At 42.8% G+C, this 25,872-nt stretch overlaps 1 protein-coding gene across 1 annotated transcript in view; it reads left to right on the forward strand.

Annotated features, from left to right (window-relative positions):
- LOC106578111 (E3 ubiquitin-protein ligase TRIM21) overlaps positions 1-15,645 on the forward strand; it is a 33,679-nt gene extending 18,034 nt beyond the window's left edge. Inside the window, exons 8-15 of the mRNA XM_014156709.3 lie at positions 2,409-2,642; positions 4,171-4,318; positions 8,475-8,516; positions 9,152-9,178; positions 10,455-10,519; positions 10,696-10,806; positions 13,077-13,292; positions 15,082-15,645. Of these exons, the coding sequence (XP_014012184.1) occupies positions 2,409-2,642; positions 4,171-4,318; positions 8,475-8,516; positions 9,152-9,178; positions 10,455-10,519; positions 10,696-10,806; positions 13,077-13,292; positions 15,082-15,276 (1,038 nt within the window). The 3' untranslated portion in view covers positions 15,277-15,645. The remainder of the gene's footprint in view (positions 1-2,408; positions 2,643-4,170; positions 4,319-8,474; positions 8,517-9,151; positions 9,179-10,454; positions 10,520-10,695; positions 10,807-13,076; positions 13,293-15,081) is intronic.
- The last annotated feature ends 10,227 nt before the right edge of the window (positions 15,646-25,872 follow it).

The following is a 25,872-nucleotide window of genomic DNA, read 5'->3' on the forward strand; positions in this document are numbered from 1 at the left end:
AAAAACTGTTTTTTAGACATTTCAGCAGATGTATTATAAAAAATAACTGACATATCACATTTACATAAGTATTCAGACCCTTTACTCAGTACTTTGTTGAAGCACCTTTGGCAGCGATTACAGCCTCAAGTCTTCTTTGGGTATAACACTACAAGCTTGTCACACTTGGATTTGGAGAGTTTCTCCCAATCTTCTCTGCAGATCCTCTCAAGCTCTGTCAGGTTGGATGGGGAGCGTCGCTGCACAGCTATTTTCAGGTCTCTCCAGAGTTGTTCGATCGGGTTCAAGTCTCCGGGCTCTGGCTGGGCCACTCAAGGACATTCAGAGACTTGCCCCGAAGCCACTGCTGCGTTGTCTTGGCTGTGTGCTTAGGGTCGTTGTCCTGTTGGAAGGTGAACTTTCACCCCAGTGCTCTGGAGCAGATTTTTATCAAGAATCTCTCCGTACTATGCTCTGTTCATCTTTCCCTCGATCCTGACTAGTCTTCCAGTCCCTGCCGCTAAAAAACATCCCTACAGCATGATGCTGCCACCACCATGCTTCATCGTAAGGGATGGTGCCAGGTTTCCTCCAGATGTGACGCTTGGCATTCAGGCCAAAGAGTTCAATCTTAGTTTCATCAGACCAGAGATCTTGTTTCTCATGGTCTGAGAGTCCTTTAGGTGACTTTTGGCAAACTTCAAGCAGGCCATCATGTGCCTTTTACTGAGGAGTGGCTTCCGTCTGGCCACTCTACCATAAAGGCCTGATTGGTGGAGTGCTGCAGAGTTGGTTGTCCTTCTGGAAGGTTCTCCCATCTCCACAGAGGAACTCTGGAGCTCTGTCAGAGTGACCATCAGGTTGTTGGCCACCTCCCTGACCAAGGCTCGTCTCCCCCAATTGCTCAGTTTGGCCGGGCTGCCAGCTCTAGGAAGAGTCTTGGTGGTTACAAACGTCTTCCATTTAAGAATTTGTTCTTAACTGACTTCCCTAGTTAAATAAAGGTTAAATAAAGGTTAAATAAAAAATAAAAAAGAATGATGGAGGCCACAGTGTTCTTGGGGATCTTCAATGCTGCAGTCATTTTTTGGTCTGTGCATTGATACAATCCTGTCTCGGAGCACTACGGACAATTCCTTTGACCTCATGGCTTGGTTTTTGCTCTGACATGCACTGTCAACTGGTGGACCTTTATATAGACAGGTGTGTGCCTTTCCAAATCATGTCCAATCAATTGAATTTACCACAAGTGGACTCCAATCAAGTTGTAGAAACATCTCAAGGATGATCAATGGAAACAGGATGAACCTGAGCTCAATTTCAAGTCTCATAGAAAAGTGTCTGAATACCTAAATAAATAACGTATTTGTGTTTACAAATTTTAAAACATTTGCAAACATGTTTTCGCTTTGCCATTATAGTGTATTGTGTGTAGATTGACGAGGAAAAAATAGAATTTAATCAATTTTAGAATAAGGCTGTAACGTAACAAAATGTGGAAAAAGGGAAGGGGTCTGAATACTTTCCGAAGAAGCTATAGGCTACATGTGTCCATGCCCATCATAAAACAAGAGATGAGAACCTCGGTGAATACCGGTGAACCTCATATTTAGAAGTTATTTTCCTGTAACAATTGTTTGTTTTCCATTTCATTATTATTATTTTTTTAAACCTAGCCCTCTGTAGGCTACCCTTACCCTAGGCCAACTATAATGAAGGCTGATTCAACAGCAATGCATCGGGTCTTTTTTTATCATGGAGATTTTATGATATCATTACATTTCACATTTATTTATTGTTAAAAAAAATATATTAAAAAAAATAAAGACGGCTTGTTTTTCGTTTTTAATTTTATTAAAACCAAACTTAAAATGATTTTATAGGGAGAATGTCTGCATACAATACAACTTCTGGAGAAGTGTGAAATGCGATCTGTAAAATGGTTCCAATATGTTTCTAAAACATTATAATGAGTGAGTTGACATTCTCCCTTTCTCTTCCTATTGGATCATTCTCCAGCTACTGTAAAAAGGTTGAATGTACGTAAAAAAAACCTTCACAGTCTACGTTGTTTTAATATTATATGCCCACGGGAAGCAATTATACTGCCTGTAATTTATTTATTATTTATTTGTACGTATTTAGACATAGCCTTTTGTTTTGTTTACAATTTGATTCGGATTATTCCCTCTCTTTTCAGTGAATGTAATCTTGCTGATTGACAACGTTTGGCGTGTCCACGCTCAGCCATAATGCAGTTTACAGTAGGCGTAGCCCCGATATCAGTGAGATAGCTATGTTTATATTTCATCACGGAAGACATGCAATTACTGAGAACAATGTGGACCGCAAACAGGTTGACCAATGCGTTAGGTTTGTTTAAAATAGAGCCCTAAAACTCTAACGCGCGCTCTCACTCCCTTCCCCAGCTTTCAGTGGAACGTGAGACAGCAGGCGTTATGTGTGTGTTCAGTGCGTTGGTGTGTGCGGTTGAGAGGTCGCAGGCTGAGCTCATGGAGGTGATTGAGATTAGTAAGCGGTCGGCAGAGCACCAGGCGGACGCTGCGATTCGTCAGCTGGAACAGGAAGTGACTGAGCTCAGGAAGAGAAGCCACGCCCTCTCCCAGCTGGCCCAATCAGACGACTACGTTCATTGTATCAAGGTGAGAGGATGGAGGGAGGGAAACGGATACACGTTTAAAGATTAAGACGGTCGTATTCCAGATTACACTGTAGATGTTGTACTACATCAACCAATGGTTGCACGCTATGTCACCTACTGCAGTATCATATAATCACCACGTCACCTACTGCAGTATCATATAATCACCATGTCACCTACTGCAGTATCATATAATCACCATGTCACCTACTGCAGTATCATATAATCACTATGTCACCTACTGCAGTATCATATAATCACCATGTCACCTACTGCAGTATCATATAATCACCATGTCACCTACTGCAGTATCATATAATCACCATGTTACCTACTGCAGTATCATATAATCACCATGTCACCTACTGCAGTATCATATAATCACTATGTCACCTACTGCAGTATCATATAATCACCATGTCACCTACTGCAGTATCATATAATCACCTATGTCACCTACTGCAGTATCATATAATCACCATGTCACCTACTGCAGTATCATATAATCACCTATGTCATCCTACTGCAGTATCATATAATCACCACGTCACCTACTGCAGTATCATATAATCACCACGTCACCTACTGCAGTATCATATAATCACTATGTCACCTACTGCAGTATCATATAATCACCATGTCACCTACTGCAGTATCATAATCACCACGTCACCTACTGCAGTATGTCACCTACTGCAGTATCATATAATCACCATGTCACCTACTGCAGTATCATATAAACACCATGTCACCTACTGCAGTATCATATAATCACTATGTCACCTACTGCAGTATCATATAATCACCATGTCACCTACTGCAGTATCATATAATCACCACGTCACCTACTGCAGTATCATATAATCACTATGTCACCTACTGCAGTATCATATAATCACCATGTCATCTACTGCAGTATCATATAATCACCATGTCACCTACTGCAGTATCATATAATCACCATGTCACCTACTGCAGTATCATATAATCACCATGTCACCTACTGCAGTATCATATAATCACCATGTCACCTACTGCAGTATCATATAATCACCATGTCACCTACTGCAGTATCATATAATCACCATGTCACCTACTGCAGTATCATATAATCACTGTCACCTACTGCAGTATCATATCATCACCATGTCACCTACTGCAGTATCATATAATCACCATGTCACCTACTGCAGTATCATATAATCACCACGTCACCTACTGCATTATCATATAATCACCATGTCACCTACTGCAGTATCATATAATCACCATGTCACCTACTGCAGTATCATATAATCACCATGTCACCTACTGCAGTATCATATAATCACCATGTCACCTACTGCAGTATCATATCATCACCATGTCACCTACTGCAGTATCATATGATGTGGTTTGATTATATAACATATTATACAACACTTATTCAGGTGTTTTGAAATCTGTCATGAATCTGCAATGTAGTCAGCCAGGAATGGTTATTTCCACTCAATGAAAAACATACACTCTTTGCTTGCCCCCACCCTCAGAGCTACCCTGCACTCTGCACCCCTCCACCAATCAGAGACTGGTCTGGGGTGTCGGTGAACCCTGACCTGGGAACGGGGCCCATCTATACTTCGCTGTCTGTCCTGGTCCAACGTTTCCAGGAAGAGATCAGCAAGATGGTTCAGTTTGGTGAGTACTGCTCCTATCTCATCTCTCTCTCTCTCTCTCTTTCTCTTCTCTCATCTGTCCCTCTCATCACTCTCTCTCTTATCTCTAATCTCTCTCATCTCTATCTCTCCACTCTTGTATCTCTCTCTCTCCTCTCTTTCTCTTCTTTCTTTCTCTTCTCTCTTTCTCTCCTCTCTTACTCTTGTCGTATCTTTGGCATCATTAAAGTGAAAACTTATTTTATCAAATCAATTATCTGTAATTATTATTACGTGATTAAACTCATCATATAAATGTAATTAACTAGGAAGTCGGGGCACCAAGGAAAATCTTCAGATTACAAAGTTATAATTTTCCTACTATAACTTTTCAGATATTTTAATACCTGACCAATTAGTCTTCTAATTAATGAATCATTCTTTACCTCACGTTAGTCTCATTCCAAACGTCGAAAGTTGTTGGTTATCTGCACGAACCCAGTCTTTGCTATGAATCATCCATACATCAATTGTCTTAATCATTTATTTACTAACTAACTAACTAAATAATCACAGAAATGCATAAACAAACAACAATATATATGGTTACAAGGAAATGATAAGGGAAGTGGGTGTGGACTGAGAAGGCCGGGAAAGACAAGACACTACACAGTTGATAATTATATTAATTGAAATGCTAATCCTTTGCACATGAACGCTCACTCATTCGGGAATAATTGCAATCAATATATATTTACGCTCAATGTGTCGTCATGATCTCTGTTAGAATCGTCCGTCTTCCTGTTGGAAAGTTCATCTGAACTTCTCTTTGCGTCACTGGAGTCTTTCGTGGTTAGAATGGATACATCAGAGTCCCATTCAGAAATGTTCTGGTAGAATAGATGTTTCGGCGGTTGTCGGTCGTCGCATTCAGTCGACATAAATTCTAGCTGCAGACTATTAGATTTGCTCTTATTCTGTCGGTATCGATAGGCTCATAGTTGAACCATTTCCACCAGTGTAGCCAATGCTCCCCGTGGTTTGGTTAGTAATTCAACAACCGAGGAATGCATGGTCTCTACTCAAACCTTAGCCCTCTCGGTAATCGAGGTACGCTTGGTCTGCAGTGGGCTTCTCCAGGTGGGGTTTATATTCGGAACAGCAGAAAAGGGCTGTCCCATGACGCCAGATCAATGTCTGTGCTCATGGGGCGGGCCAATGACTTAATCCAATTCCCTTTAAAATTAAACTATCTTTCATTAAACAGTTTAAAATCACATTACATAATTTCACAAATAGTTTCATCTTTACTCATTCATTTTATACAATAATTAGATGCAAATCTCATAACGGAGACTCTTGTATAAACAGAGTTATGGTAATGTGGCTGTATTGTCTCTCATGAGGTCACAAACATTAGACAAAATGGACCGGTCATAGCTGGATTCTCCACCGACCGTTTACACATTCTCCAAAACATGGATATTGTTCAGTTCTCAAGTTCTGTGAGGTAGAAGAAGTTCTACTGTGAACCCTCTCTCTATACTGCATGGCCGGGGGGAAAGAGAGTCTCCTCCAGGAATTTACGACCTGAGATAACAGAGCCTGGGTGTAGGGGGAAAAGAGAGGTGGTGAGAGAGAGTTGGTGCTTGCTATATCCAAAGAGGGCCACGTCATGACACTCTCCTCTCTTTTTCTCCTCTCTTTCTCTCCTCTCTCTTCTTTCTCTCCTCTCCTTCTCTTTCTCTCCTCTCTTTCTCTCCTCTCCTTCGTTCTCTCCTCTCTCCTCTCCTTCTCTCCTCTCTTCTTTCTCTCCTCTCCTTCTCTTTCTCTCCTCTCTTTTCTCTCCTCTCCTTCGTTCTCTCCTCTCTCTCTCTCCTCTCCTTCGTTCTCTCCTCTCTCCTCTCCTTCTCTCCTCTCTTCTTTCTCTCCTCTCTTTCTATCCTCTCTTTCTCTCCTCTCTATATATCCTCTCTTTCTCTCCTCTCTCTCTTTTCTCTTTCTCTCTCCTCCCTTTCTCTCTTCTCTTTCTCTCCTCGAATTTCAAATGATGGAGGTGTTAAACAATGGAGGTATTTAATGAATTTACCTGCAGTGAAGCAGAGAAGCATTCACACACACCTGATACCTGTAGAGAAGCATTCACACAGACCTGATACCTGTAGAGAAGCATTCACACACACCTGATACCTGTAGAGAACCATTCACACACACCTGATACCTGTAGAGAACCATTCACACACACCTGATACCTGTAGAGAACCATTCACACACACCTGATACCTGTAGAGAACCATTCACACACACCTGATACCTGTAGAGAACCATTCACACAGACCTGATACCTGTAGAGAACCATTCACACAGACCTGATACCTGTAGAGAACCATTCACACAGACCTGATACCTGTAGAGAACCATTCACACAGACCTGATACCTGTAGAGAACCATTCACACACACCTGATACCTGTAGAGAACCATTCACACACACCTGATACCTGTAGAGAACCATTCACACACACCTGATACCTGTAGAGAACCATTCACACACACCTGATACCTGTAGAGAAGCAGAGAACCATTCACACTGACCTGATACCTGTAGAGAAGCAGAGAACCATTCACACACACCTGATACCTGTAGAGAAGCAGAGAACCATTCACACACACCTGATACCTGTAGAGAACCATTCACACTGACCTGATACCTGTAGAGAACCATTCACACACACCTGATACCTGTAGAGAACCATTCACACACACCTGATACCTGTAGAGAACCATTCACACACACCTGATACCTGTAGAGAACCATTCACACACACCTGATACCTGTAGAGAACCATTCACACACACCTGATACCTGTAGAGAACCATTCACACACACCTGATACCTGTAGAGAACCATTCACACAGACCTGATACCTGTAGAGAACCATTCACACACACCTGATACCTGTAGAGAACCATTCACACACACCTGATACCTGTAGAGAACCATTCACACACACCTGATACCTGTAGAGAACTATTCACACACACCTGATACCTGTAGAGAACCATTCACACACACCTGATACCTGTAGAGAACCATTCACACAGACTGATACCTGTAGAGAACCATTCACACACACCTGATACCTGTAGAGAACCATTCACACACACCTGATACCTGTAGAGAACCATTCACACACACCTGATACCTGTAGAGAACCATTCACACAGACCTGATACCTGTAGAGAACCATTCACACTGACCTGATACCTGTAGAGAACCATTCACACACACCTGATACCTGTAGAGAACCATTCACACACACCTGATACCTGTAGAGAACCATTCACACTGACCTGATACCTGTAGAGAACCATTCACACACACCTGATACCTGTAGAGAACCATTCACACACACCTGATACCTGTAGAGAACCATTCACACACACCTGATACCTGTAGAGAACCATTCACACTGACCTGATACCTGTAGAGAACCATTCACACACACCTGATACCTGTAGAGAACCATTCACACTGACCTGATACCTGTAGAGAACCATTCACACACACCTGATACCTGTAGAGAACCATTCACACACACCTGATACCTGTAGAGAAGCATTCACACACACCTGATACCTGTAGAGAACTATTCACACTGACCTGATACCTGTAGAGAACCATTCACACACACCTGATACCTGTAGAGAAGCATTCACACAGACCTGATACCTGTAGAGAACCTTTCACATACACCTGATACATGTAGAGAACTATTCACACTGACCTGATACCTGTAGAGAACCATTCACACTGACCTGATACCTGTAGAGAACCATTCACACACACCTGATACCTGTAGAGAAGCATTCACACTGACATGATACCTGTAGAGAACCATTCACACACACCTGATACCTGTAGATAACCATTCACACTGACCTGATACCTGTAGAGAAGCATTCACACACACCTGATACCTGTAGAGAACCATTCACACACACCTGATACCTGTAGAGAAGCAGAGAACCATTCACACAGGAATCATGCTTCGGTCTTCAGGTGGCTTTTAATTTTTTTCCATGATTTGTTTACCCCCTACCGCTTTCAGATCTATGAAAAAGCTGTTATTAAAATGCAGGTCAATTCGTGGGATATTACTCACCTGTTTGAGCTGTTTACCTGTGTTTTCTTTACAGGCGTACAAGTTCCACTAGAATCATCTCCAATACCACAGCCCAGTGAGTATCTACAGATCAAATCAAATGTTATTTATCACATGCTCCGAATACAACAGGTGTAAGTAGACTTTACAGTGAAATGCTGAATACAACAGGTGTAAGTAGACTTTACAGTGAAATGCTGAATACAACAGGTGTAGTAGACTTTACAGTGAAATGCTGAATACAACAGGTGTAAGTAGACTTTACAGTGAAATGCTGAATACAACAGGTGTAAGTAGACTTTACAGTGAAATGCTGAATACAACAGGTGTAAGTAGACTTTACAGTGAAATGCTGAATACAACAGGTGTAAGTAGACTTTACAGTGAAATGCTGAATACAACAGGTGTAAGTAGACTTTACAGTGAAATGCTGAATACAACAGGTGTAAGTAGACTTTACAGTGAAATGCTGAATACAACAGGTGTAAGTAAACTTTACAGTGAAATACTTCCTTACAAGCCCTTAACCAATTCGGTTTTAAGAAAATACCTTTAAAAAAAAAGTACGAGATAAGAATAACTAATAATTAAAGAGCAGCAGTAAATAACAATAACATAGATTATAAGTATATGAGATAAAGATTACAATTGAATAATGTAATTCTAATATTGATGTTTATTAATTTGGTTTCTTCTGTTCCTTTATTCAAGAGGTGAAGAGGGTACAAGAGTATGCAGGTATGTAGAGATAGATAGGTCATCACAAAGGTATACTTTAAAAAGTTACTCATCAGTGTATTCCCATTTATCTCTCCTCTCTCCACACCTCTCTCAATCCCTCCCTCTTTTCCTCTCTGTCCTCCCTCTCTCCTAACCTCTCTCAATCCCTCCCTCTTCTCCTCTGTCCTCCCTCTCTCCTAACCTCTCTCAATCCCTCCCTCTTCTCCTCTGTCCTCCCTCTCTCCTAACCTCTCTCAATCCCTCCCTCTTCTCCTCTCTGTCCTCCCTCTCTCAACACCTCTCTCAATCCCTCCCTCTTCTCCTCTGTCCTCCCTCTCTCCTAACCTCTCTCATCCCTCCCTCTTCTCCTCTGTCCTCCCTCTCTCCTAACCTCTCTCAATCCCTCCCTTTTCTCCTCTCTGTCCTCCCTCTCTCCTAACCTCTCTCAATCCCTCCCTCTTCTCCTCTGTCCTCCCTCTCTCCTAACCTCTCTCAATCCCTCCCTCTTCTCCTCTGTCCTCCCTCTCTCCTAACCTCTCTCAATACCTCCATCGCCATATACTTTTTTTTTCTTCCTATTGTGTTATTGACTGTACGCTTGTTAATTCCATGTGTAACTCTGTGTTGTTGTTTGTGTCGCACTGCTTTGCTTTATCTTGGCCAGGTCGCAGTTGTAAATGAGAACTTGATCTAAACTAGCCTAACTGGTTAAATAAAGGTGAAATAAAAATCTCTTCTCCTCTCTGTCCTCCCTCTTTCCACCCCTCTCTCAATCCCTCCAACTCTTCTCCATCCACCCTCTCTCCACCCCTCTCTCAATCCCTCCATCTCTTCTCCTCTCTGTCCTCCCTCTTTCCACCCGTCTCTCAATCCCTCCATCTCTTCTCCTCTCTGTCCTCCCTCTCTCCACCCCTCCAACTCTTCTCCATCCACCCTCTCTCAATCCCTCCATCTCTTCTCCTCTCTGTCCTCCCTCTTTCCACCCGTCTCTCAATCCCTCCATCTCTTCTCCTCTCTGTCCTCCCTCTCTCCACCCCTCCAACTCTTCTCCGTCCACCCTCTCTCCACCCGTCTCTCAATCCCTCCACCTCTTCTCTCTGTTCTCCTGCTTTCCACCCCTCTCTCAATCCTTCCATCTTCTCCTCTCTGTCTTCCCTCTCTCCACCCCCGTCTCTCAATCCCTCCATTTCTTCTCATCTCTGTCCTCCTGCTCTCCGCCTCCCTCTCTCCACTCCTCCATCTCTTCTCCTCTCATTCTTCCCTCTCTCCATTTCTATTCCCCTCCCTCCTTCAGTGGACGTGACTATGGACTCAAGCACCGCCCACCCCAGGCTCATCCTATCAGATAACGGGAAAATGGTTAGTTATATGTCACATATTTCTATTAGATGTTACTTGGGGGGGGGGGGGGGGTGTTACTCCTACACCTTGATCAAACTGCCCTAATGATCAAGGTGTAGGAGTAACCTCATGATAATTCTAGTGACCCACTCAAATAATGTTGTGAAACGCATTGACCTGCTCACTGTCTATAGGTCAAATGTGGGGACTGTCACCAGCCGGTACCTCATAACCCTGAGAGGTTTGACCGTGTCGTGTGTGTTCTGGGTCGAGAAGGGTTCTCCTCAGGTCAACACTATTGGGAGGTAGGGTTAAACATTTTCTTAAACATTGTGTTGATCCTGGATCATCATTTAGCCGTGTTGATCCTGGATCATCATTTAGCCGTGTTGATCCTGGATCATCATTTAGCCGTGTTGGTCCTGGATCATCATTTAGCCGTGTTGGTCCTGGATCATCATTTAGCCGTGTTGATCCTGGATCATCATTTAGCAGTGTTGATCCTGGATCATCATTTAGCAGTGTTGATCCTGGATCATCATTTAGCAGTGTTGATCCTGGATCATCATTTAGCAGTGTTGATCCTGGATCATCATTTAGCAGTGTTGATCCTGGATCATCATTTAGCAGTGTTGATCCTGGATCATCATTTAGCAGTGTTGATCCTGGATCATCATTTAGCAGTGTTGATCCTGGATCATCATTTAGCCGTGTTGATCCTGGATCCTCATTTAGCCGTGTTGGTCCTGGATCATCATTTAGCCGTGTTGATCCTGGATCATCATTTAGCCGTGTTGGTCCTGGATCATCATTTAGCCGTGTTGATCCTGGATCATCATTTAGCAGTGTTGGTCCTGGATCATCATTTAGCCGTGTTGATCCTGGATCATCATTTAGCAGTGTTGATCCTGGATCCTCATTTAGCCGTGTTGATCCTGGATCCTCATTTAGCCGTGTTGGTCCTGGATCATCATTTAGCCGTGTTGATCCTGGATCATCATTTAGCCGTGTTGATCCTGGATCATCATTTAGCAGTGTTAATCCTGGATCATCATCATTTAGCAGTGTTGATCCTGGATCATCATTTAGCAGTGTTAATCCTGGATCATCATCATTTAGCAGTGTTGATCCTGGATCATCATTTAGCAGTGTTGATCCTGGATCATCATTTAGCCGTGTTGATCCTGGATCCTCATTTAGCCTTGTTGATCCTGGATCCTCATTTAGCAGTGTTGATCCTGGATCATCATTTAGCAATGTTGATCATGGATTTGAAATCTTTCAATTTTACCTTTTATTTTGTCCATTTATGTCTATTTCTTGTTCTATTTTAGGATAGAATAGGGCAGGATTTTATTTGTAAAGCTTTTTTTAATAATTCTCTTAACTAAATGTCAACTCGCCAATTCTGGAGAGTTTTGTTATAATTTGTTTTATCAAGGTAATTTGCTTATAAATCACCTTCTCTTAAGCCAATTCAATTCACAACAGTTTTGTCTGAGAGCCCTGCTTGCCAGCTCGCATTGAATGTGTCTCGGAAGACTCTGCAGTATTGAGATACATGTTCACAGCCATTGAATTCATCTTGGAAGACTCTGGGGTATTGGGTTACATATAAACAGCCGTTGGCCCTACACTTTCATTCTCTGGTCAGACTGTCAATTTGTGACGGAAGGACACCTCACAGACTCACAAGCAGCATAGTGCTGGAAAGCTAAGAAAGTTGTTCTATGACAAACAGAAATGGTTTGATATCAAGTTTAATGTCCTGTACGAGTTCAGGGAGCCAGGCTAGAGCCCTGTCCTGTACGAGTTCAGGGAGACAGGCTAGAGCCCTGTCCTGTACGAGTTCAGGGAGACAGGCTAGAGCCCTGTCCTGTACGAGTTCAGGGAGACAGGCTAGAGCCCTGTCCTGTACGAGTTCAGGGAGACAGGCTAGAGCCCTGTCCTGTACGAGTTCAGGGAGACAGGCTAGAGCCCTGTCCTGTACGAGTTCAGGAAGCCAGGCTAGAGCCCTGTCCTGTACGAGTTCAGGGAGACAGGCTAGAGCCCTGTCCTGTACGAGTTCAGGGAGACAGGCTAGGGCCCTGTCCTGTACGAGTTCAGGGAGACAGGCTAGAGCCCTGTCCTGTACGAGTTCAGGGAGACAGGCTAGAGCCCTGTCCTGTACGAGTTCAGGGAGACAGGCTAGGGCCCTGTCCTGTACGAGTTCAGGAAGCCAGGCTAGGGCCCTGTCCTGTACGAGTTCAGGGAGACAGGCTAGAGCCCTGTCTGATGATCAGAAGGGTGGGGGCAGAAGTTTTCATCAAGAGAGAGCTTTAGAAAATAGATCCATTTTCTCTAACACTAAACATACAAGTATGTATTTTACAGTTATAAGGAAGGTAAAATCTTATAGTTAGTAATTTTAAAATGTAATTGTTACTATATTTAGAAAGCATATCAATCCGTTCAATCCATGTTCATCCACTTTTGTTGAATAGGAACTACATCGTATATAACATTCCATATTTTCATCATATTTGTACTATGGACATGAGCTTGTATCCTCAAAAGTGAGTACACCTTTTCACAGGTGGAGGTGGGCGGGAAGACTGACTGGGATCTGGGCGTGGCCAGCCGCTCCATCAACAGGAAGGGGAAGATAACGGTATCCCCTAGCAACGGCTACTGGTTCCTCAGCCTCAGAGATAAACACAACTACGCGTTCCGGACAGATCCCACCACCGAGCTGCTTCTCAACCTCAGACCACAGAAGATCGGGGTGTATGTGGATTATGAGAAAGGGCAGGTAGGATGTCACACATTCGTACTCGTCAGTTTTTTGTTGTTTGCGAAAACTCCAAGGTTTTCCAGAAATCCCAGTTGAAGACTCCCGGAATCAAGAGGGAATGAGGAGGAAATCCGGGATTTCTGAAATACTTGGAAATTGTGCAACCCTCCTTGACTACACACACACACACACACACACACACACACACACACACACACCTCTTTCTTCTCTCCCTGTCTATCTTACTATATAACGTGGACTAACTTCCCCTTCCTCTCCCCTGTTCAGGTATTGTTCTATAACGTGGACTAACTTCCCCTTCCTCTCCCCAGTTCAGGTATCGTTCTATAACGTGGACTAACTTCCCTTTCCTCTCCCCTGTTCAGGTATTGTTCTATAACGTGGACTAACTTCCCTTTCCTCTCCCCTGTTCAGGTATCGTTCTATAACGTGGACTAACTTTCCCTTCCTCTCCCCTGTTCAGGTATCATTCTACAATGTGGACTAACTTCCCCTTCCTCTCCCCTGTTCAGGTATCATTCTACAACGTGGACTAACTTCCCCTTCCTCTCCCCTGTTCAGGTATCATTCTACAATGTGGACTAACTTCCCCTTCCTCTCCCCTGTTCAGGTATCATTCTACAACGTGGACTAACTTCCCCTTCCTCTCCCCTGTTCAGGTATCATTCTACAACGTGGACTAACTTCCCCTTCCTCTCCCCTGTTCAGGTATCATTCTACAACGTGGACTAACTTCCCCTTCCTCTCCCCTGTTCAGGTATCATTCTACAACGTGGACTAACTTCCCCTTCCTCTCCCCTGTTCAGGTATCGTTCTACAACGTGGACTAACTTCCCCTTCCTCTCCCCTGTTCAGGTATCGTTCTACAACGTGGACTAACTTCCCCTTCCTCTCCCCTGTTCAGGTATCATTCTACAACGTGGACTAACTTCCCCTTCCTCTCCCCTGTTCAGGTATCGTTCTACAACGTGGACTAACTTCCCCTTCCTCTCCCCTGTTCAGGTATCGTTCTATAACGTGGACTAACTTCCCCTTCCTCTCCCCTGTTCAGGTATCGTTCTACAACGTGGACTAACTTCCCCTTCCTCTCCCCTGTTCAGGTATCGTTCTACAACGTGGACTAACTTCCCCTTCCTCTCCCCTGTTCAGGTATCATTCTACAACGTGGACTAACTTCCCTTTCCTCTCCCCTGTTCAGGTATCATTCTACAACGTGGACTAACTTCCCCTTCCTCTCCCCTGTTCAGGTATCATTCTACAACGTGGACTAACTTCCCTTTCCTCTCCCCTGTTCAGGTATCATTCTACAACGTGGACTAACTTCCCTTTCCTCTCCCCTGTTCAGGTATCATTCTACAACGTGGACTAACTTCCCCTTCCTCTCCCCTGTTCAGGTATCATTCTACAACGTGGACTAACTTCCCCTTCCTCTCCCCTGTTCAGGTATCATTCTACAACGTGGACTAACTTCCCCTTCCTCTCCCCTGTTCAGGTATCGTTCTACAACGTGGACTAACTTCCCCTTCCTCTCCCCTGTTCAGGTATCGTTCTACAACGTGGACTAACTTCCCCTTCCTCTCCCCTGTTCAGGTATCGTTCTACAACGTGGACTAACTTCCCCTTCCTCTCCCCTGTTCAGGTATCGTTCTACAACGTGGACTAACTTCCCCTTCCTCTCCCCTGTTCAGGTATCATTCTACAACGTGGACTAACTTCCCCTTCCTCTCCCCTGTTCAGGTATCATTCTACAACGTGGACTAACTTCCCCTTCCTCTCCCCTGTTCAGGTATCATTCTACAACGTGGACGCTAAGCTCCACATCTACACCTTCCTGGCGTCCTTCTGTGAGTCTGTGTTCCCGTTCTTCAGTCCCTGCACCAACAAGTCAGGCAAGAACGACGGAGCCCTCGTCATCACGCCAGTACTGCTCATGGACACCCATCCACTACAGCCCGATGATTGTGATGAAGTGAACATCTGAGGCCCCGACTCTAACCCACTAATATAGAAAATGTGCTTTGGGCTACAGATTGCGGGAACAATTTAATTTTTTACTATCTTTTTTTGCCTGATTTAGATATGTTTCTGTTTATAATTTCCGACATTAGATACATGCAGCTTATCTTCTTCGTATTGTCGTTATGTTTCCCCTAGAAGACTAAATAAATCATTGCTCACCAGAATAATGTCATATATCGATAGAATAAATGATTAAGATTTCAGTTTGTCTTGGATCCATATTTTATGTGGTTGAAATACTATCAGCTTTTATGGCTCTAATTAAGCATCTCTATAGAAGGTATCTAACTGAACTCTCAAGATGCTGAAATAAATAAATCTTATTTCTCCACTCCTGTTCCCCGAGTCAACATTTAGCCTACATTTGGTGAATCATTTTACTGCAAGAAATGCTTAATTCTGCATGAGTTATTATTAAGGCTACGTGAGAGGTTATAGACCTACAGTCAATGTCCAGATTGAATTTTCCATTTAACCCATCTGAACAGTAGGCTACAGTTCCCTTGACCCGTCACAGTCCCCTTCTTGTGACTGTTGAATTTGTACAGCGCCTCACAATCATCACATCACATCACATCACAACACATCCAGCACTGCTATCATGCTCTTTTACCACTTCACCAAATCTTTCCCAAACATTACTTTTCTGGTCCTCCCTTCTCTTTATTTTCAATTCTCCTTTCGCAGCTTTTTCTCTTATTGAATTAAACTTATTGATTTACATTTTGGGCAAAAAAGGAAAACTCAGCTCCATCATTCATTGAATCAGATGACTCAGATTGTGGGAGCTGTTTTGTTAGGCTTCATCACTACTTGATTTTGTGAGAGGTATTGACATGCTGAATGCACTAAGCTGTTTGTCTAAACTACTAGCACACAGCTCAGAGACCCATGCATACCCCACAAGACATGCCACCAGAGGTCTCTGCACAGTCCCCAAGTCCAGAACAGACTATGGGAGGAGCACAGTACTGAATAGAGCCATGACTACATGGAACTCTATTCCACATCGGGTAACTGATGCAAGCAGTAGAATCAGATTTTAAAAAAACAGATAAAAATACACCTTATGGAACAACAGGGACTGTGAAGAGACACACACAGGCACACATTCAGTGCCTTGCAAATGTATTCATCCCCCTTGGCGTTTTCCTATTTTGTTGCATTACAACCTGTAATTTAAATTGATTTTTTATTTGGATTTCATGTAATGGACATACACAAAATAGTCCAAATTGGTGAAGTGAAATAAAAATAATAATTTGTTTCAATAAATATTTTTTTTTTTAAACTGAAACGTGGTGCGTGCATATGTATTCACCCCCTTTGCTATGAAGCCCCCAAATAAGATCTGGTGCAATCAATTACCCTCAGAAGTCACATAATTAGTTAAATAAAGTCCACCTGTGTGCAATTTAAGTGTCACATGATCTGTCACATGATCTCAGTATATCTACACGTGTTCTGAAAGGCCTCAGAGTCTGCAACACCACTAAGCAAGGGGCACCACCAAGCAAGCGGCACCATGAAGACCAAGGAGCTCTCCAAACAGGTCAGGGACAAAGTTGTGGAGAAGTACAGATCAGGATTGGGTTATAAAAAAATATCCAAAACTTTGAACATCCCAAGGAGCACCATTACATCTATTATTAACACATGGAATGAATATGGCACCACAACAAACCTGCCAAGAGAGGGCCGCCAACCAAAACTCATGGACCAGACAAGGAGGGCAGTAATCAGAGAGGCAACAAAGAGACCAAAGATAACCCTGAAGGAGCTGCAAAGCTCCACAGTGGAGATTGGAGTATCTGTCCATAGGACCACTTTAAGCCGTACACCCCACAGAGCTGGGCTTTACAGAAGAGTGGCCAGAAAAAAAGCCATTGCTTAAAGAAAAAAATAAGCAAACACGTTTGGTGTTTGCCAAAAGGCATGTGGGAGACTCCCCAAACATATGGAAGAAGGTACTCAGGTCAGATGAAACTAAAATTGAGCTTTTTAGCCATCAAAGAAAACGCGATGTCTGGCGCAAACCCAACACCTCTCATCACCCCAAGAATATCATCCCCAGTGAAGCATGGTGGTGGCAGCATCATGCTGTGGGGATGTTTTTCCATTGGCAGGGACTGTGAAACTGGTCAGAATTGAAGGAATTATGGATGGCGCTAAATACAGGGAAATTCTTGAGGGAAACCTGTTTCAGTCTTCAGAGATTTGAAACTGGGATGGAGGTTCACCTTCCAGCAGGACAATGACCCTAAGCATACTGCTAAAGCAACACTCGAGTGGTTTAAGGGGAAACATATAAATATCTTGGAATGGCCTTGTCAAAGCCCAGACCTCAATCCAATTGAGAATATGTGATATGTCTTAACGATTGCTGTACACCAGCGGAACCCATCCAACTTGAAGGAGCTGGAGCAGTTTTGCCTTGAAGAATGAGCAAAAATCCCACTGGCTAGATGTGCCAAGCTTATAGAGACATACCCCAAGGTACTTGCAACTGTAATTGCTGCAAAAGGTGGCTCTACAAAGTATTGACTTTGGGTGGTGAATAGTTATGCACACTCAAGTTCTGTTTTTTTTGTGTTATTTCTTGCTTGTTCCACAATAAAAAATATTTAGCATCTTCAAAGTGGTAGGCTCGTTGTGTAAATCAAATGATTACAAACCCCCCAAAAATCCCTTTTAATTCCAGGTTGTAAGGCAACAAAGTAGGAAAAATGCCAAGAGGGGTGAATACTTTCACAAGCCACTGTACACATGATAAGACACTCACTCTACACACATGTACACATGGATGTTGTAGTGTAGATAAGTGGTAGTAGAGTAGTGGCCTGAGGGAACACACTTAAAGTGTTATGAAATGTAATGAAATGTCATGTAATATTTTTTATTTAACTGCCTTAATGTTGCTGGACCCCAGGAAGAATAGTGGGGATCCTTAATAAATACAAACTCAGACGTAATTTTTTTGGGCCTCCATGGATTGACATTAAACTTGTTTGGGGATGATTGTCGTGATATTTGGCCCGTGTACAGTTAGGCCCTAAATCAAATCAAGTCAAATGTTATTTGTCACATGCGCTGAATACTGTGCTTCTACACCTGCATTGCTTGCTGTTTGTGGTTTTAGGCTGGGTTTCTGTACAGCACTTTGTGACATCAGCTGATATAAGAAGGGCTTTATAAATAAATGTGATTGATTGATTGAATACAACTGGTATAGACTTTACCGTGACATGCTAGCTTATGACAAGCTTAGGCTTTATGCACTAAATGCCAGATAGACTAAAATAATGAAATGAAAACCTCAACGTTGATATAAATCGAACCATTTTTTGGGGGGCAGGTATTGTTTTCTCTTTATAAACCCGCCCACCCGCGGTTGGTTATGCCGAGTTAACGTCCTAGTGGGAACTAGGAAACTCTGACACTTGCTAACTGAACGTGTATAACTACAGCCAGTTAGCAAGTCTGACATTTCCGAGTTTCCTAGTTTCCAACTAGGACGTGAATGCAGCATAATGCACTAATGCCAATGGAAAGTGAGGAGAATTCTACTATACTTCACGTTATTGAACACCAGATGTCAGACTCTCCCACCACAGATAAGAAGTTGTTGGCCATCTAGACACACACTAAACATACAAATAGATGTATTTTTTTCTATACAGATCAGACATCAATCAGTCACTGTAGAAGATAAGTTTCCATTAGCTTAACAGTCAATGTGTGCATATCGCAATATACACACCTACGTGTGTGTGTGTGTGTGTGTGCCTGCGTGTTTGTCCTCCACTGATTTAGAAAGAAAAGGAAACAACAATCCCGCTCTCTCTCCATCTTCTGCTTTCCCTCTCTTTTTGTGTATATGAATAGAGTATGTTTGAACAGTTTCGCAACTAAACACGCCTTCAATCTAACACAACCACAAACTCTCACTATATATCGTTATCAATAGGTCTTCTTTCCTACTTACATCTGAGATGAGACAAACGTAAGTATTTCGCTACACCCACAATAACATCTGCTAAATATGTGTATGTGATGTGATCAATTTGATTTGACATGATATATGTGTCCAACAATTTCTGTTCTGTATGGGGAGTCGCTCTCCCTCCGTGATTTCTGAACGGTATTTCTGTCTGATCCTACAGCCTGTCTGGACACGTTCTGAATAACAGTTAAAGCAGGGAGGGACAGAGTCAAGGAGAACAGTAAACCTATCGGGCAGAAATGTGCAGTACTGATACCTGACCACTAGAGGGGGTACTAGGCACTTAGAAATAGATCTGATGAAATAGAGCATGGATGCAGGTGGCTTCCAGTGATGGATGAAAAGCGAGGCACTTTTATTTAACCTTTATTTAACTAGGCAAGTCAGTTATTAACAACCAATTCTTATTTTACAATAACGGCCTACCCCAGGCCAAACCCCTAACTCTTGTACGCTGCCCTATGGGACTCACAATCACGGCCGGTTGTGATACAGCCCGGAATCGAACAAGGGTGTCTGTAGTGACGCCCCTAGCACTGAGATGCAGTGCCTTAGATAGAGGTCGGCCCCTTTGCAGCTCCCACTTGCTAATTGTTCTTTCGGGTAGTGGTATAGTTTATAATAATATATATATACCGTTTGGTCGTTGTTTTTCTGAATCCACTGCCCCCTCAAGTCGTCGTGATGTCGTTACGTTTGCTTCCCACTTCCCTGTCCAGTTGGTCTGCCCTGTACAGAGCTCGCACACGCCCGGTTGTGCCTTTCTCCCCAGTCATGTTTGTGTGCAAAGTAAGTCACGCACGCATCATCTCTCATCTCTTACAAACACCCTGGTTTTCACTCAGAAACTAGACAGGCTTCTCTGTCTGTCTGTCTGTCTGTCTGTCTGTCTGTCTGTCTGTCTGTCTGTCTGTCTGTCTGTCTGTCTGTCTGTCTGTCTGTCTGTCTGTCTGTCTGCCTGCCTGCCTGCCTGCCTGCCTGCCTGCCTGCCTGCCTGCCTGCCTGCCTGCCTGCCTGCCTGCCTGTGTTCCACCCTGCTAGAGAACAGGTTTGAATAGAGAGGAGAGAGACTGTTTTGTACAGTCTCATTTGGAAACATTGCTCATTCACAAGACTTCAGACATTATTGTCAATTGAACCTTGTCCTCCCCCTAAGCATTTACCAACGTCTTTGGGACGTCTTTTTTCTTTTTGTGTCGTCTGGACCTGCCTTGATTTTAACATCCACAGACATTCGGTCTGGACCGGTCTATATTTGGACCAAACATAGACATAGACATATGTTTCACATGTTTGGACAGCACAGTACAGTACAGCAGAATACTGTACATTACAGTACAGCAGAGTACATTACAGTACAGCTCAGTAGAGTACACTACATTAAAGTAATGTGTACTGTATTGTACCCTACTTTACTCTAATGTACTCTACTAAACTCTACTGTACTTCATTTTACTGAATTAAACTGTACTGTACTCTACTGAATTAAACTGTACTCTACTGTATTAAACTGTACTGTACTGTACTGTACTGAATTAAACTGTACTGTACTGAATTAAACTGTACTGTACTCTACTGAATTAAACTGTACTGTACTGAATTAAACTGTACTGTACTGTATTAAACTGTACTGTACTCTACTGAATTAAACTGTACTGTACTGTACTGTATTAAACTGTACTGTACTGAATTAAACTGTACTGTACTGAATTAAACTGTACTGTACTGAATTAAACTGTACTCTACTCTACTGTATTAAACTGTACTGTACTGAATTAAACTGTACTCTACTGTATTAAACTGTACTGTACTGTATTAAACTGTACTGTACTGTACTGTATTAAACTGTACTGTACTGTACTGAATTAAACTGTACTGTACTGTACTGAATTAAACTGTACTCTACTGTATTAAACTGTACTCTACTGTATTAAACTGTACTCTACTGAATTAAACTGTACTCTACTGAATTAAACTGTACTCTACTGAATTAAACTGTACTCTACTGTACTAAACTGTACTCTACTGTACTGTATTAAACTGTACTCTACTGTACTGTATTAAACTGTACTCTACTGTATTAAACTGTACTCTATTGTATTAAACTGTACTCTATTGTATTAAACTGTACTCTACTGTATTAAACTGTACTCTATTGTATTAAACTGTACTCTAATGTACTGTATTAAACTGTACTCTACTGTATTAAACTGTACTCTATTGTATTAAACTGTACTCTAATGTACTGTATTAAACTGTACTCTACTGTATTAAACTGTACTCTACTGTATTAAACTGTACTCTACTGAATTAAACTCTACTCCACTGTACTGTCCTGTACTCTATTGTATTAATCTGTACACTACTGTATTAAACTGTACTCTACTGTATTAAACTGTACTCTACTGTATTAAACTGTACTCTACTGTACTGTATTAAACTGTACTCTACTGTACTGTATTAAACTGTACTCTACTGTATTACACTGTACTCTACTGTATTAAACTGTACTCTATTGTATTAAACTGTACTCTATTGTATTAAACTGTACTCTAATGTACTGTATTAAACTGTACTCTATTGTATTAAACTGTACTCTATTGTATTAAACTGTACTCTAATGTACTGTATTAAACTGTACTCTAATGTACTGTATTAAACTGTACTCTACTGTATTAAACTGTACTCCACTGAATTAAACTGTACTCTACTGAATTAAACTGTACTCTACTGAATTAAACTGTACTCTAATGTACTGTATTAAACTGTACTCTACTGTATTAAACTGTACTCTATTGTATTAAACTGTACTCTAATGTACTGTATTAAACTGTACTCTACTGTATTAAACTGTACTCTACTGTATTAAACTGTACTCTACTGAATTAAACTGTACTCTACTGTATTAAACTGTACTCTACTGTATTAAACTGTACTCTAATGTACTGTATTAAACTGTACTCTACTGAATTAAACTGTACTCTACTGTATTAAACTGTACTCTACTGTACTGTATTAAACTGTACTCTACTGTACTGTATTAAACTGTACTCTACTGAATTAAACTGTACTCTACTGTATTAAACTGTACTCTACTGTATTAAACTGTACTCTACTGTATTAAACTGTACTCTAATGTACTGTATTAAACTGTACTCTACTGTATTAAACTGTACTCTACTGTATTAAACTCTACTCCACTGTATTAAACTGTACTCTACTGTATTAAACTGTACTCTACTGAATTAAACTCTACTCCACTGTACTGTCCTGTACTCTATTGTATTAAACTGTAGTGTGATTGTGAAACATAGCCTCGAGGTGTATGATTCATTCAGATATGGATCTGGTGACACCGACCAAATGTTCACTTGTTTCCTTTACAAAACTGTGTCAGGGCCAGGCTGTTGCAATGGAGAATATGGTTCACATTATGTCCTTGTTTTGACTCTGTTTGAATAAACATCCTTTATTCTGTTGCTGTGTGTCCCCCCCCCTTCGAGTGTTTGTGTGACGGAGGGATCAAATGACGATATATTGCAAATAATGGAATGACACCTTTCTTAATTCAGTCCATGAAGATCTTTATATTCTATAGATTCTGAACCGTCGCGTAACCATTTGGAAGGATTAGTTGCATTGCAGTCGAAACGTGGTTTTGTTGCCATGTAGAAGTGGAACTTATAGATGCAGATATATACTGTACCTACTGCTACACTGGACCTGTTGACCCCTGTTGACCCCTGTTGACCCCTGATCCAGCCCAGTCTCAGAGAAGATTAGCCCGAGTTCTGTGATGCTTTGTGCCTGTACTACCAGTAGAATCAGTTTATTATTTATTAAAGACGTAAGGACGCTCTATCTTGTGGCGTGGGTTGAGTTTAGTGTTTATTTTAGTCCGGTGGGGTGACAACCGGTTAGACCTCTCCAATGTGATACATAAAAAACACAAAACTAAAAAAGTCACCCAGTTACAACGGTCACATTCATCTATGAATCAATGCTTGTGACACACACACACACACACACACACACTGCCACACACACACACACACGCACACACACACACACACACGCACGCACGCACGCGCACACACACTGCCACACACTGCCACACACACACACACTGCCACACACACACACACACACACACACACACACACACACACACACACACACTGCCACACACACACACCCTCTTTCACCCACGCATACAACACGCACACTTTGTCACCTCGCCGGATGGAACTAGACCAACGGGTATCAACGGATAACGAACTGAGCCACTGAGATTCCACTGGAATACCACACACACACACACCACACACACACACACACACACACACACACACACACACAGAAAGGAATGCTTCTGTGAGACAAGAATAAACAAATAAACTGTCCCTTGTATCTTTTTCCACACTGATTCTTCCCCCATACTATATTCTGGCATCATGAAGTGCTTTGAGAGACTAGTCAAGGATCATATCACCTCCACCTTACCTGACACCCTTGACCCACTCCAATTTGCTTACCGCCCCAACAGATCCACAGACAACGCAATCGCCATCACACTGCACACTGCCCTAACCCATCTGGACAAGAGGAATACCTATGTAAGAATGCTGTTCATCGATTACAGCTCAGCATTTAACACCATAGTACCCTCCAAACTCGTCATTAAGCTCGAGACCCTGGGTCTGAACCCTGCCCTGTGCAACTGGGTCCTAGACCCCGTATTAGACTCAAATTATAGACCCATAATATAGTCTCTCTCTCTCTCTCTCTCGACCTGAATGACTAGACGCACTCTGGGGAATAACACACTGTGTTTAGCTAGTGTAGTGTACATTTCAAGCACACTCTAGTCATGGATGCATGGAATGAGAAAAAGAGAGAGAGACATTGTAAATACCGCCAATATTTATCTGTTTATTTACCTTCACCTTCTATAGGTTCAGCTTGTAGTGTACCTCTCCTCCTTTTCTCCTCCCCCTCTTCTCCTCCTCCCCCTTCTCCTCCTCTCCTCCTCCTCCTCTCCTCCCCCTGTTCTCCTCCTCCCCCTCTTCTCCTCCTCCCCCTCTTCTCCTCCTCTTCTCTCCCTCCCCTCCTCTTCTCCCCCTCTCCTCCCCCTCTTCTCCTCCTTCTCCTCCTCCTCTCCTCCCCCTCTTCTCCTCCTCTCCCTCTTCTCCTCCTCCCCCTCTTCTCCTCCTCCTCTTCTCCTCCTCCCCTCCTTCTCCTCCTCCCCTCCTTCTCCTCCTCTCCTCCTCCTCTTCTTCTCCTCCTCCTCCCCTCTTCTCCTCCTCCTCTCCTCCCCCTCTTCGCCTCCTCCCCCTCTTCATCTCCTCCTCCCCTCCTCCCCCTCTTCATCTCCTCCTCCCCATCTTCCCTCCATCCTTCTCCTGTCTCTCTGTGAGGTTGCTGCCACTATAGGGTATGTACTTAAGGGGCCTGCACAGATTGATATATAGAAAGACCACCAAGTGAACTTCCTGCTCAAGGTGACTCTGATTGTAATCTATACACACAGTATATTGTGTTGCAGGAAAAGTTAAGTCACGCAGCAGTGTTGGCAGAACTATTGGCTCTTATATACATCATTTTGGGGCTCCTGAGTGGCGCAGCGGTCTAAGGCACTGCATCTCAGTGCTAGAGGCGTCACTACAGACCCTGGTTCGATTCCAAGCTGTATCACAACCGGCTGTGATTGGGAGTCCCATAGGGTGGCGCACAATTGGCCCAGCGTCGTCTGGGTTTGGCCGGTGTAGGCCGTCATTATAAATAAGAATTTGTTCTTAACTGACTTGCCTAGTTAAATAAAGGTTAAATAAATAAAAATGTATCAGAAACACCTGTACCACAGTAAATATGTTTTACTGCCTGCAACTGTTAAGAATGTGGTGATGATTATTCCCCGTAGATTCAAACTTATCAAGATACAGTATGATAAACTGTCCATCTTTACACTAAAGAAAAGCCTTGCCAGAGTTCCAGAAAACAATCATAAGAGGAAGAGGAGAGTAACAGGTACAGACAGAGGGAGAGAGAGGAAGAGGAGTGTAACAGGTACAGACAGAGGGAGAGAGAGGAAGAGGAGAGTAACAGGTACAGACAGAGGGAGAGAGAGGAAGAGGAGAGTAACAGGTACAGACAGAGGGAGAGAGAGGAAGAGGAGAGTAACAGGTACAGACAGAGGGAGAGAGAGGAAGAGGAGAGTAACAGGTACAGACAGAGGGAGAGAGAGGAAGAGGAGAGTAACAGGTACAGACAGAGGGAGAGAGAGGAAGAGGAGAGTAACGGGTACAGACGGAGGGAGAGAGAGGAAGAGGAGAGTAACAGGTACAGACGGAGGGAGAGAGAGGAAGAGGAGAGTAACAGGTACAGACAGAGGGAGAGAGAGGAAGAGGAGAGTAACAGGTACAGACAGAGGGAGAGAGAGGAAGAGGAGGAGAGGAGGAGGAGAGTAACAGGTACAGACAGAGGGAGAGAGAGGGAGAGAGAGGAAGAGGAGAGTAACGGGTACAGACGGAGGGAGAGAGAGGAAGAAAAGAGTAA

The sequence above is a fragment of the Salmo salar genome, chromosome 18, assembly GCF_965601325.2.
Source record: "Salmo salar chromosome 18, fSalSal1, whole genome shotgun sequence".
NCBI lineage: Eukaryota > Metazoa > Chordata > Actinopteri > Salmoniformes > Salmonidae > Salmo > Salmo salar.